This window comes from Poeciliopsis prolifica, unplaced genomic scaffold (genome assembly GCF_027474105.1).
Source record: "Poeciliopsis prolifica strain line A6 unplaced genomic scaffold, Auburn_PproV2 SCAFFOLD009, whole genome shotgun sequence".
Lineage (NCBI taxonomy): Eukaryota > Metazoa > Chordata > Actinopteri > Cyprinodontiformes > Poeciliidae > Poeciliopsis > Poeciliopsis prolifica.
The window spans coordinates 10170337-10183921 of record NW_026562384.1 but is presented as its reverse complement, the minus strand read 5'-3'; the positions used below and the strand labels follow the sequence as shown (position 1 = coordinate 10183921).

Below are 13585 nucleotides of genomic sequence, written 5' to 3'. Positions count from 1 at the left end.
AGAAAAAAGGCTAATTTCTGAATATGTTGCTGTTTTACGAGACTCCTCCCCATCAGCAGCTTCATCAGCAGTAGCAGCAGCTTCTCAGCCTGTGACTCAAGATACATAGTTAATTTATAATCCTAAAATTATATTAAATAATTTACTATTTGTATTGTTTTAGGCAGCAAACTGTGGCATCGCTTAGACACCACAGTCCCGCAGACACAGACCAAAAATGTTACTTTTGATGCAACAGTGGAGGTTTATAAGTACCTAAATGTATCAAACATTGGACGACATGAAAACATCTAAAGGATGCAGGTCAGGGTTGGGAAACATTGCTGTACACTATAACAGAAAGGCAGGTAAATAAAATAAGATGAAAATAACGTTTTCCCTAAAAATAGCTGCAGAAGATGTTTTTCATTGTGCTTCCCCTCTTCTTTCCATCAGTGACTTCTTATACTATATTTATTATTGTCCTGGGAGGGAAACCAGGACAATAATAAATATAAAATGGCCGATAAAGTCATGTGTCTGCTTCTGATTTCACTGAATATAAGAAAGAAAACACATCCAAATATTCCTGATAAAACGCATTTGATTGGTTAATGATCAAAAAGTATTACCCCTGTGTAGCTTTGACTGTTCGCTGTATCTGCATCTCTGAAACGAATGAATACAAAAAAAACCACTCACGAAACACTAAGGACACGCCAAGTCAATTTATTTATCACTCATGTTTAAAGAGGACATGAGTAGACCGACACAACTCACAAAACACCAGACAATGAATTAATTTAAAATTATGAGTCAGTTCATTTAAAATGAACAATTCATCTTAAGATTATTTCTACAATGCACAGGCAGTCCTTCAAAGAGGTCAGTACAGGCGACTGTGGCTGTATGGTAGAGTAGCAGTCTTGCAATCGGAGGGTTGTAGGTTCGTTTCCAGCTTCCTCCTGCCACATGATGTGGGCAAGGCACTTAACCCCAAATTGCCTACCGACTCATTCGTGTATGAATGAATGTGCGTTTGTGAGTGAATGGGTGAATGTGACTCTAGTGTAGAGCGCGTTGAGTGGACAAAATGACTGGAAAAGATGAAGGAAAAGATGAATAAAGGAATGAAGGAAAAGATGCAGTTCATTTACCATTTACAAGAATTACACAAGGAATGTGGAACTTGAGAATAAATTATGTAATAAATAAATTACATGTGTCAGAAAAAACAAAAATCACCAAAAAATGATCGAAATACAAAATAAAAATCCCAGGAGTAGAGACATGTTAAATTCATCATCCAAGCTTTCTTTATTTTTCCAGCTACAATCATCCAAAACAGCTGTTTTATTAAAAAGGCCCTTTTCATGAAGTTGGTCATATTTGTGGGTTTGGTTCTGTTTTAGGGTTTTTAGTCCAGCCCGTTCTCCTTTTTTAGTCCTGAGCTCATACAGCTGGTTGTGCAAGATGTCTGTGTCAGTTTCCCTTAAGAAACTTCTTCATGTGATGATACAGTCACTTCCCTTTTCACCTCTATGTAGTGGGTATATTATGCTTTTCTTCTGATTATTCATTTGATTCCGATTGATCATGGTTGTCAGAGCATGATCAATCAGACAGCTGCTGTTGAAACATATGTAGAAGGACATGGCGGCTCGTGTTGGACTGCTGTTTGTGCTCATAGGAGTCTCTTATGGTGAGTTATTACATGTGGAATAACCAGTGTTTTATTTACAACATAGCAGCGTAGTTGTTTTGCGTCTTGTGACCTTAATTAAAACTAAGCCTAATTTTACATTTGCCAGTGTTTCTTGGCACTTCAAGTCTTATGCCATCCGTGGCTTTTGTTTTTATTAACAGGAGTAAAGTTCTGATCTGACTATGTCCATCAAGTTTTACTTTTCTTTTCTTCTTCTGTTTTCCTTTCTATATTAGGAGCTTTAAGTATTTTTTTTTCTGCAGAACAGTCTTGAGCTGTAAAACAACTTTTAAAAGTTCTTGAAATGATTCAATATAGAAGAGTCTTCATAATACATCATACTGAACAACAGAAATATAGCGTTAACTCAGAAAAGCAGGTTTTTTCCTCTCCAGCTCAAAAGGTTATAGAACAAATTATTATTTTACAACCTAATCAAAATGTGGCTTCTATAATTATCACTGAAACTTTAAACTAAAATTGATTTTATCGATAATTTCTAGGCATTTTTGAATATAACCAGGGAGTTGTGTTGAGATATAGACGATAAACTATTTAAAGAAATCAATAGCCACTAATATGTGATTTAAATCCTCATAAAATTAACCCAATAATGTAATTTGGTGTTATATTTTGTGCTATTATGTGTTTTTACACAGTAGTGTCCTTGGTGAAGTAACACAATAGTGTTAAATGTACCGAGATTTTAATGTCTAAGTAAAAGTAATTTATCAGTGATGAGTTGGAAACAATGTTCTGGATATTTTGAACAAAGTTACAACAGTTCTGTGAGGAGGAACGGTCCAGAACTCCAATAAACTAGCAAGTTATACAGTTTGAAAAACAATTATATCTACCTGACACTGTGCAAATGTACGTAAACTTCTAAATTCAAAGAAATTTACAAAAAATATCTAGTAAATATCAAAAAGAAAAGGATTTTTACTAATTTTGTGGGCATTTAACAAAGAAATAACTTTGGTAACTTTGATCTAATTTTACTTCAGACAGTGAGAACCTGTTTTTTGTATATCTCTCTTTATTTGGCGTATGTAACCTTCTGGTTTCAATTGTATAAGAGCTTTGTCACAGAGTCAGAAAATCTTCAACAACAAAGCTTGCGTGTTTTGTGACTTGTAAGAGCGAAATGACTTGTAATGAAATCTTTAGGTCTTTACGAAGTAGTTTTCAATTTAAACAATTGTGTTAGTTGAAATCTGTTTTTTTTAAAGCTCAGATATAGTTTGTTTAGACTGCATTCAACTTTTTCATTTTTCTATTATACAGGTAATAAAACTTTCTGTGATGCGAGATACGAGGAAGCTGAATGTTTTCCACCCTGGGGAGCAACTGTGTTTATTCACCTGATGGATGAGGCCTCAGAAAAAATTATATTCCAGTGGATAAAGGAAGCAGCGATAATATTACATTGGAGAAACAACGTACTCGTGACAAACACATTGGAGAGCAGATCTGGATTTATCTCCAACAATGGGACATTTAGGATTAGCAACCTTAGGAGCAGTGATAGTGGTGAATACACACTTAAACTTTTTGATTCTGATGGAAAAGCAATAGGAGAACGGACTCTGCAATTGCACATTGAAGGTAAAGTCTGCTGTACAAATTCAAATTGGTAAATTCACACAAAACTGAATTGATAAACTCTTGATAATCTGAATATTTGAAATAATTTGTATAATTCTTCCATTCATGACTTAAGTGGAAATAAAAACAACTGCACCTGTTGATTGATGTCTGACATTGCAGCAGAACTGGCTGCTGCTTTCTTATTATTTTCCACTATACTAACGTTCTTTGTATTTGAAACAGGCCAGTCCCCACTAAGAATTGGAGCAATCTGTGCTCTGCTTTTGTTTTCTACCCATGTCGTTGTCTGTGCAATTATCATCTGTGTTCAGAGGAAAAAGCAAAAAAGAAAAGGTACTAATTAATGCTTATTTCCAAATATTGCTATGTAAATATTTATATGTTGCAGGAGAGAAATTGTGAAAACTCTAGTGAGAAGAATGTTTGTCAAAATATCTGTTTATCACGGTTGAGTGACTAACTCTTGCTTTTCTACAGGAGAAGAACGCCCTGCTGACTTAACTTATGCTGATGTCAGAGTGGTGCAGCAGAAAGAGAGGAAGTCAGTAAAGCAAAACATAGAGGAAGAGGTGGAGTACAGCCAAATAAAGAATAAATGAACTGATGTCTGCTGTGGTAAAGACTCATTGCAGATCCACAGAGAATATGACGATGCACACGCTTCAGGAGTAAAACGTCTTCAGAAACTTTTAAGAAACCATATTTGCCCGCAATGCAAAAACAACTGCTTGCTTATTTTAATTGGAATATTTGTTCATGACTGTAATGTTAAATTTGATAAGGAAGTCTTGACAAATTGGCAACCACCCAACTCATTAAATTACAAAAAAAACAATGTTAAGAGACAAATTTGCTGGAGTCCAAAGAAAAACATGTTATTAGTCTTAATATTTTCCACAGCAACTCACTATGGGCTATGCAAATAAAAAACAAAATAAAAGTTGTTAATGATGAAACTAACAAATGCCTCGTACTTAAAAGAAAAAAAAATCAGCTTAACTTTTTAATGATGCTGGGGCAAACTGCATACATTTTCCGTATCAAAATTCATATTATTGTATCACTCGTCAATAATTAAACAAAACTGAATATGTGAACAAAATCCAAAAGCAGTGATGGTTCAGAAAGTGAGGAAAACAAATGACATCTTACAGAAAGTGGTAGTGAGAGAGGCAGGTAGTCGAGCAGCAGAAAGTGACTTAATGACCTGCGATGTGGATGATTAGTGATCGGAATAAGAGATGAAAGATTACTGATGACTTTCTGCTGTGAGAGAGGATGAATAACTAACTAATACAGAGTCACAAGGAGTCTGAATTACTGCAGTTAGATGGATGTACATTTTTACATGTACATTCTGCTGTGTGAGATGTTCAACACGTTAGACCCTCTCCTCAACTTGACCTGACCTGTTTGCTGTCTGTTGGACTTCATGATGGTGTTTTCTCTCTAACAGAACAGCACTATTACTACTGAGATTAGTTGCCTGTTCACCCAACAGGCAATTATTTAAGGTAATCTTGAATGCCCTGGAATTAAAAAAAAATAAAAATTACTGAGAATAGATGTCTGAATAGAAATACATACATCAATTTTCACAATTTTAATAATAATAATAAAAAAAATACAATCAGACACATAGTTATTAATACCCATGGCCAAAAGATTTTTAAAAAAGTAAAATTGTTTAAAGTCAGACCTAAGAAACAGTACCTTTTGTCTAACAGCAGAGGGAAACCTAACAATAAATAGCCTAAGTACTTGTATGTAAATAGTCTGTTTTGCTGGTAGTTTCATTCTATCCACTGGTCCAGTGGCGGCTCCTGAATGTTTTTTCTGCAGGTGCTAAGTGGGAGCTAAGCATTTTACTGAGGATGCTATGATGGATCTTATTTCCCCCGAGTTATCAACACACACACACACACATTAGTATTGTTATTTTAATCAGACTGATTTACATTTACTTGACACTTAGACATCAGCACGAAGCCTTGAGCCTTTAGCCAAATGACATCCAGATAATGTTGCATTGTTTAGGTTAAAACAGCATTCATGACAAAAGGATACCCATAGAAGTTCAAATCCTTTTGTGGGATTTTTTTAACTCAGTATATAATTTATTTTGTGTCTTTTGAAGAAAATGCCGCAACAACTGCATATAAGTAATGTTAAATCAGATGGAAAAAAAGATAAATACATCTAATATTTTCTGGGGGTGCTATGACTTCTTCAGGGGAGCTATAACACTCCCAGCGCCCCCTTGGCGCCGCCACTGCACTGGCCATGTCAACATATTTGTAAGCCATCAATTCAAATGTGTGAAAATCTTATTTCAGTAAAAAAGGAAAAAGGTACGAAAATTACAAAAGTAACTTTGTACCATCCCAAACATGTAACCGGGCTGTTACTCACAGACTTGATTGTTATAGCTCTTGCATGATTGGTCTCTTCAAAAGGTATCTGTCATAGTTAAACACAAAGTGAGATTTGAAAGATAACTTCTTGTTTGGGTTAAGAAAAGAAAATATCAGGTTAGACCCAAAGAAAAAGATGGTATTTGGTGCAAACCTCTCTTGTTCACTTCCTGTTCCCACTTATCCTTTTCAGGGCTCTGATGGGAAGGGAACTTTGCCAGCTATCCTAGAGAATACATCCTGGACAGGCAATTCAGGCATTAGTTGCCTTTATAGGCAGTTACTGACAGGCAAGATAGAAAACAGGAACAAAGATGCTCACACATTCTTACACAAGTGCTCTCACAATGCAGTTTTTATAGCAGTTCTAAAGTATTATGATTCTGTCGTTGTTTAATTTGTTTCTGTCTGACGTTCACACTTTTTGTACAGAGCAGGACATAGTTTGGTTAGATGCACTAGAAACAGAGCAAGACAAGAAGCCTAAAAAGGCTAAGTTTTTTAACCTAGCCTTTTTGTTTAGGTTTTACAGGTCTACCTTTTACTAGTAGACCAATAAAAGGTCTACTAGTAAAAGACCTTTATTGGTAGACCTCCAAACTGCAACGTTTGGTGGTCGACCTCCAAACGTTGCAGTTACTAATAAAAGTCAGACCTTTTACTGGTCTTTGCAGTTTTGAGGAACCGAAATAAGTCAACCACACTTCCTTCATTTACATCAAAAAACACAAGCATCAATTTCTGAGAATAATTTCTATGTTTCAATTGCAGTCAGTGCAAGTAGTTTGAAGAATTTTCCAGATTGCAACATAGTCACAAAATGTGTTGTTTAAATGTGTTGTTCCCTGCAAGGGTTACTTTTATTCAAGCTAGAGAAATTTACAGCATCCAAATCGTGAGCACAAATAACTTTTATACTTTCTCTATGTACCAGATAATCTAATCTTTATCCATCTGTTTGGTCTAGACTGTAGACTCTACAGTCTCTCTTGCTTGTGCTTGTTTAGAAAGCAGGTTACCAAGTTAACAGCAAAAAAAGTAGTTTTTTTATTTATTTATTTTTTTCAAAAACAGTTTTGAATTTCAGCCAGATGATGAGCACCTCAATTTCACCATCAAATCACAAGAGGAAAAATATTTAGATTGTTTTTTGTGTGCAGTCGGTTTTATATTACAGATCCATTTGTACTGATTGCTCCTTTCTAGATGTGTCTCTTACTGAGAATGGATATTTTTCACAATTTTTACTATCGTCTCAACATTTGTCCAAATCTGACATTGACCTCTAATTTCTGAGACATAATAAATGCATTAAAAGCATAAGGGCAGTAATGCTTCTTCTTCTGCTCAGCTGTTTTCTAACTGGGTTCTTCCCATCCCAGTGTTTCTGCCACAGGTTTCCTCCTGGTTGTATTTATTCAGTCATCCCAGTGGCGGAGCTAGACTTTTTTTCAAGGGCTAGCCAAAGGGTGAGCAAGGCTTTATCAGAGGGGTCCATATACAAATGATGAACAAAAGGAAACAAATATTTTCTCACACACACTCAAATTAAAATGGTTTATTTAACAAGATTTGCCATGACCAAACAAGACGTTAAACGGCACTATGGAACAGTGAACATGTAAATGTAAATTCAGAGCCCAGAATATGACCAAAAACAAATTCTCAAAAATAAATAAATACAACTGCACCTGTTGATTGATGTCTGACATTGCAGCAGAACTGGCTGCTGCTTTCTTATTATTTTCCACTATACTAACGTTCTTTGTATTTGAAACAGGCCAGTCCCCACTAAGAATTGGAGCAATCTGCTCTGCTTTTGTTTTCTACCCATGTCGTTGTCTGTGCAATTATCATCTGTGTTCAGAGGAAAAAGCAAAAAAGAAAAGGTACTAATTAATGCTTATTTCCAAATATTGCTATGTAAAGGTTTATATGTTGAAGGAGAGAAATTGTGAAAACTCTAGTGAGAAGAATGTTTGTCAAAATATCTGTTTATCACGGTTGAGTGACTAACTCTTGCTTTTCTACAGGAGAAGAACGCCCTGCTGACTTAACTTATGCTGATGTCAGAGTGGTGCAGCAGAAAGAGAGGAAGTCAGTAAAGCAAAACATAGAGGAAGAGGTGGAGTACAGCCAAATAAAGAATAAATGAACTGATGTTTGCTTTGGTAAAGACTCATTGCAGATCCACAGAGAATATGTGGATCTCTCTCTGGAACTTAATTGGAAATGCATAAACAGACACAATAAAAAATGCAAAAAGCATCATGCTAACTTTTAGAATTAGGCTTATTGGATTTTAATACTTAACTCTCTGTCACAGCCTCTAACCCGCTGGTGATACACTTGGGCCTGGAGTCTCCTGGCTGGATTCTCCAGGTTGGTCACTGCTGCAGGGTTCTGTCTGGTCCTGGTCACTGCTGCAGGGTTCTGTCTGGTCCTGGTCACTGCTGCAGGGTTCTGTCTGGTCCTGGTCACTGCTGCAGGGTTCTGTCTGGTCCTGGTCTGGCCCTGGTTTTTGCCTCTTTAAGAACTGGGAGATCTTCCCTTTTCTCTTCATTTTGGCTCTACACAAAATAAGACAGCCTAGTATTTACACTCCATGACTGTTTGGCAGAAACAACACTATTTTAACTATTATTTAAACTATAGTTTTTAGTTTTCTGTAGCTAGCTAAAATACTAAATTAAAATACATTAATTAATATAACTAGTTAGGTTATAATTCAAAGCTTTCATATGACATAGCCTACTTACATTTCAGTCATTATAAAACTTAATGGTTTTTCACATATTCTTACCACACATTTCAAGCAAGAGCTGGGAGATATAAAACATTAGAGGGCAGCATGTCACTAAAACATATGTTAAAAGAATCTGTCTAAAACACGATCTACCAGCACTAGCATGGCTAATATAATAAACGAGGCACTACGCAGCGGTACACAACCATTTTTTTTTTCTTTTTAGAAATGTATGACAAGAGCCGCCTCTCATTAGGAAGGTAACAGCGGTTACTGCTGAGCGGTAAAATGTAAATATATCCTCCACGGTGTTACTCTAAAGCCGTTGATGTGTTTTTGAACAAGCAGGACCCACATGTCAGTTTAACCAATGAACAGCGTCGGGCATCGGGCTGCCTTCAGGGACAGTCAGAAATTACAGTTTTCCTGGCAAATCTTTGCCGATCTCATAAGTATTATATTTTAAAATGACCATTTCCAGTGGGGTGGCACTAGGGGTGGCCAGGGGTCTGTTGGGGGTGGCAAGTGCCACCCCGGAGCCCCCTCTGGCTCCGCCACTGAGTCATCCCTCTGTGTTTCCAACTCCTGTTTCTTGTTATTCACTGTTAGTCTCCAGACGTTGCTGTCACATAAATTAACTTCACCTTTGGTATTAATCTTAGTTTTGGTTGCCTCACTTTACTTTTAATTTAGACTGTGAACAAAAGTAATCTGTCGAAAAACTTTCATTTCAACTTACCTTCTCTCTGCTTGCATTTGGCTTCCAGAAGCCATCACACTATTGAAATTGTACCAGACCTGCACACCTGGAGTATGAAATGTTTGCCAATTGTTCTTTGTAAATTGCCTAAAGATTACTTAAAATAGATAGGAATCAGCTATCTCAACATCAATTTTCAGGATTTTTCAATTTTTATGTGCATGCTTTGATCGAAAATATTCCACTGTATGTGTCATAGCATATTTTTTAACTTAGGGATATCAACACAGCTAAATATGACACATGTTCCAGAATTTTACTAATAAAATGTTTTAAAAACCCCATGTTTATGTGTCTAGTATCACACTTTGTGTGATACGTGAAGTACACAAAGTGTGATATTTTGTGTACACAAAGTGTGACACTAGAAGTACACAAAGTGTGATACTTTGTGCTTAGTATCACAAAGTAAAGTTTGTATGTTGTGGATTTTGTGTTATAAAATGTAAGGAAAAAGATGTTTAGTTTTTTTACTACAAATAAATACATTTTTAGAAGAACTTGGTTCTTCCAACGACCTGGTTGGAGGAAGGTGTTTAGTATTTCAGTCAAGAGATGACTAAGTTATTATCACTTCCCTTTTTCATGTCAGTACAAGCGTCTTTTTTTCTCAGACTGATTAGTAACACAACATTTTACACAGTTCACTGTTGAACAATGTGGCCTGGAAACTGGTCTACAGTCATTGAGGCTGTTGCTGGATTACTGATGATTCTACTTTTCATGTCTTATGGTGAGTGAGTATGTTGTTTTTCATGGTAGTTTTAAAATGCTGTATTTAAATTTGACTTCAATCTTATACAGGTGGGCAAATTATTACAGAGCGTGAATGTCTATGAATAGGAAATAAAACTATCTTGAATAGTAAGTGTGACAGACAAATACATGTTTGCTTGGAGTTATTTTTGATACTTCATAGGAAAGTTTTGTAGCATTGCCTGTTTCGGTTGACTGTCACAATTCCTTTGAAAAGCATAAGATTGGTCCTATAATTGTTTTTTTATCCAGATAAAGGAATTAACTGAGTGAGTTGTTGTGTTTAAAGAAACAACACATAAATGAAGGAAACAAATAAGAAATGGGAAAGTGATGTTGTAGAGTAAGACAAAGGTTTCAAGAAGCAGGAAGTGATGCTTATTTGAATACAGAAAAAAAAAAAACAATCAGCTCTTTATGTAAGAACAAAAGCACAAATATTATAATTTTTCTTCTTTGTGTTTTAAGCCTCTGCTGGAGTGGAAACTTGCTGTGATGGCAGACAGGATGGAGCTCTGTGTTTTGGACCTCTGGGAGAAACTGTGTGTGTCAAACTGGTGGACAGCGTCTCAGAATCGCAGCATTATCAAATAAAACATACAACGTCAATAATCCTTACAATAAAAAAGAATGAAGTTATTTTGAATCCTCTTCAGGAGAAATATTGCTTTATTTCAAGCAATGGTACATTTAGTATCAGTAATCTCAAGATGACTGATAGTGGTGAATATGCTATGGAAATCTTTGATTCTGATGGAAAGAAGAAAGAATATCGAAGATTTAATTTGTCTCTTGAAGGTGACTCAAGTTTTTCCTACTGTTAAAGTTCATTCATATATTTTACTGAGACACATAATGTAGCCTTTATTCAACAAGGAGCATGATTCTACCACTAATGCCTTTTCTGTTCTTCATTGAAAATTAAATATTTTCTAAAACTGTTGTAATTTCTCTTTCAGCTCCTGTGACCTCTGTCCAACTGTTTGCTGAGTGTTTGTCCCAAGGACAGGTGAATGTGTCCTGTCTTTCTGAAGGAGGGAATAATCCTCAATACAGTTGGACTCTGAATGGAAAGGAACTGTCAAACCTTGAGCTCCTCTCTGAAAATACTCAGTCTAACACCATTGTCCTGAAACCAAACGTTGCAGGACGCCTGGTTTGCTCAGTCAGGACTAAAGTCGGTTCTCTTCTCAAAGAGAAAATCACATCTTCCTGTGGTGAGTGGAAAAGATAGATTATTTAAACCTAATAACTCTGATCACCACGTAAATAATAGTTTTTGTTTGCTTTCTTTGAATACAGACTTTGTAAACTGCACTTCAAATGGTATACGCATATCTAAGTGGGTGTTTAAAGAAAATAACACTCTGTGTGTTGAACCTTCACCAGAGACACTGAACATCATGGGTGAGATGGCAGATTTAGAAACACAACCTTAAATCTATTCTTGAACAATGTTGGTATTTTATGAAGTGAAAACCTCTTTTGTAGAGAATGTAATAATGTATTATTTCTTTCTTTAATCACAAATATGTATGAAATCACATTACCTTTCTTAAACATTTATTTTTTTCGTCACTTTTGAACAGCACTATTGCCAATAATAAGTGGCGTACTTGGAGCTCTGTTAATTATCCTAGTTGTCAGCATCGGAATTTTCTGTGTGAAGAGGAAAAAAACAAACCACAAAGGTACCATTCATCTCAATTTGCTAAGTTTTCATAAGCAAACATGAAGTTTACAATTTCATATTTATCTTGTACCTCTCCTTGCTGCTCTTCTTCTTCAGAAGAAATTATTTATGACAGAAAACAGACCACTGCTGATCAGGGGAGGAGGCGACAGGAGCAGAGCGGAGATACCAAAGCGGAGTATGGCAGAGTTAAAAAACAACCGAGGTGGTCTGATGATGTGATATATGGAAATATGGACAACAATTTGTATGGAAATGTGGATGAGAGTATCTATGCAAATCTCTGAAAAAAAACCTATGTAAGCAATTTAGGAAGTTTACAGCGACTGCAAAACAACAGAAACTAGAAGAATGTGAAGCAATTTCCATCCAATCATCCCATCATCCATCCAATCATTCATTTATCCATCCATTCATCCATCCATCCATCCATCCAATCATCCATCCATCCAATCATCCATCCAATCATCCATCCAATCATCCATCCATCCAATCAATCAATCAATCAATCAATCAATCAATCAATCAATCAATCAATCAATCAATCAAATTTTATTTATATAGCACATTTCAGCAACAAGGCATTTCAAAGTGCTTTACATCAAAAACACAAAACACAAAGTCATGCAACTTAAAGACTAGCCTCAGTCCGGTTCTTCACTTAGGATTCTAATTCCGAGGACAAAAAGTTTTACTCACAGAGAGAGATGAGCACCACTCACTCTTGTATGCACACACACAACAGCAATGACATGGCAATAAAAACCGCAGCAACAAACAATTTTCTATCAGTGCGAGGATTCTTCCTTATGGGAAGTCCTCATAAAATGAGGGACTCTAAAAACACCTCTCTTGTAGATTTTAGTTGAACCACCCTCTGGGAATTTAGTCAAGTTGTTCTGACAAGGCCTCCAACCTGGGAATTTAGCTGAGAAGTATCAGCTGGGCCTCCAACCCTTTGGTACTTTAGTCAAAATACTATTTGACAAGGACTCCAACCAATCATCCATCCATCCATCCATCCATCCATCCATGAAGGTTTGCTGTGTAACTGATTCTCAGGCTGTTCAGACTGCATGTCTGTGTGCTGTCTTGTGGATTAAAATGTTTTGTTCCTCATCTCTCTTCCTGTTACTGGTTCCGAGGAAACAAATCTTTTTGGAACTATGAATGCAACAAACATGCATAACTGAGGAACTTAACTACTGTTCTGTTTTATTTTGCTTTCTTTATTACGTGCAGTCTTTAGTTTTAAGATCCCTTGTGCTTTTATGCTCTGTGCCTGAATTTATTTTTCAGTTCCTTCTTAAATTTAAGTCATGTTGCTCCAGTATTTGAATTTTATTGTCACCTTTTACTTCAGTTTCCTTAGCATGTCGCTGTCATGGCTGACTCAATTCACTCTGGTAATCATATGTCTCATTATTTAACTCTTTCTCTTCTCATCATTTCCTAAATGCCTGTTTGGTTTTCTCATGTTCTGTAGGTTTTTCTTTTTTTCATTAAATTTCCACTATGCCAGTCACATCCCTTTGTCCTGCTGTATTTTGGGTCTTCAACAAACACGACAGTGAGATGTCTTCAAGTGTTACCATATGCCAAAAAATGTCATATAAGATAGTGTGTGTGGGTATGTGTGTGTGTGTGTGGGGGGGAGGGAGTGTGTGTGTGTGTCTGTGCATAAATGTTTATATTGTCTGGCTGGGATTTCACTACAGGGGCATGGGAGAGGATTTAATATGGAAAATTTCTCCTCAACCACCACCAGGGGGCATCTGGACATGGGAGAGGATTTAATATTGGACGTTAACTAATAAATAAATAAATAAATAAATAAATAAGATATGGGATTCCAGAGAATGTATTGAATTGGGTGAAAGTTACTTTAGAAACAGTATACTGAATTGGAAGCCACATATTC

At 36.1% G+C, this 13585-nt stretch overlaps 2 protein-coding genes across 2 annotated transcripts; both read left to right on the top strand.

Moving 5' to 3' along the window:
- Positions 1-1521: 1521 nt before the first annotated feature.
- Positions 1522-4174, top strand: LOC129362427 (uncharacterized). Its single transcript, XM_055033927.1, has 4 exons — positions 1522-1681; positions 2972-3292; positions 3518-3628; positions 3773-4174. The coding sequence occupies exons 1-4, from the start codon at positions 1633-1635 to the stop codon at positions 3892-3894; spliced, it is 603 nt and encodes a 200-aa protein (XP_054889902.1). The 5' UTR covers positions 1522-1632; the 3' UTR covers positions 3895-4174.
- Positions 4175-10633: 6459 nt separating this feature from the next.
- Positions 10634-13189, top strand: LOC129362816 (uncharacterized). The gene is made up of 5 exons (XM_055034568.1): positions 10634-10769; positions 10931-11188; positions 11274-11378; positions 11561-11662; positions 11761-13189. Exons 1-5 carry the CDS (start codon positions 10682-10684, stop codon positions 11949-11951), a joined length of 744 nt encoding a protein of 247 aa, XP_054890543.1. The 5' UTR covers positions 10634-10681; the 3' UTR covers positions 11952-13189.
- The last annotated feature ends 396 nt before the right edge of the window (positions 13190-13585 follow it).

What these genes read in the sequence shown, in the direction of transcription:
- LOC129362816 (XM_055034568.1), top strand. Translation starts at nt 10,682, where the DNA reads ATGACTGATAGTGGTGAATATGCTATGGAAATCTTTGATTCTGATGGA. An exon ending in ATTTAATTTGTCTCTTGAAG is followed by an intron (nt 10,770 to 10,930) that starts GTGACTCAAGTT and finishes TTTCTCTTTCAG; the next exon opens with CTCCTGTGACCTCTGTCCAA. An exon ending in AGAGACACTGAACATCATGG is followed by an intron (nt 11,379 to 11,560) that starts GTGAGATGGCAG and finishes ACTTTTGAACAG; the next exon opens with CACTATTGCCAATAATAAGT.
- LOC129362427 (XM_055033927.1), top strand. Translation starts at nt 1,633, where the DNA reads ATGGCGGCTCGTGTTGGACTGCTGTTTGTGCTCATAGGAGTCTCTTAT. An exon ending in GCTCATAGGAGTCTCTTATG is followed by an intron (nt 1,682 to 2,971) that starts GTGAGTTATTAC and finishes TCTATTATACAG; the next exon opens with GTAATAAAACTTTCTGTGAT. An exon ending in GAAAAAGCAAAAAAGAAAAG is followed by an intron (nt 3,629 to 3,772) that starts GTACTAATTAAT and finishes GCTTTTCTACAG; the next exon opens with GAGAAGAACGCCCTGCTGAC.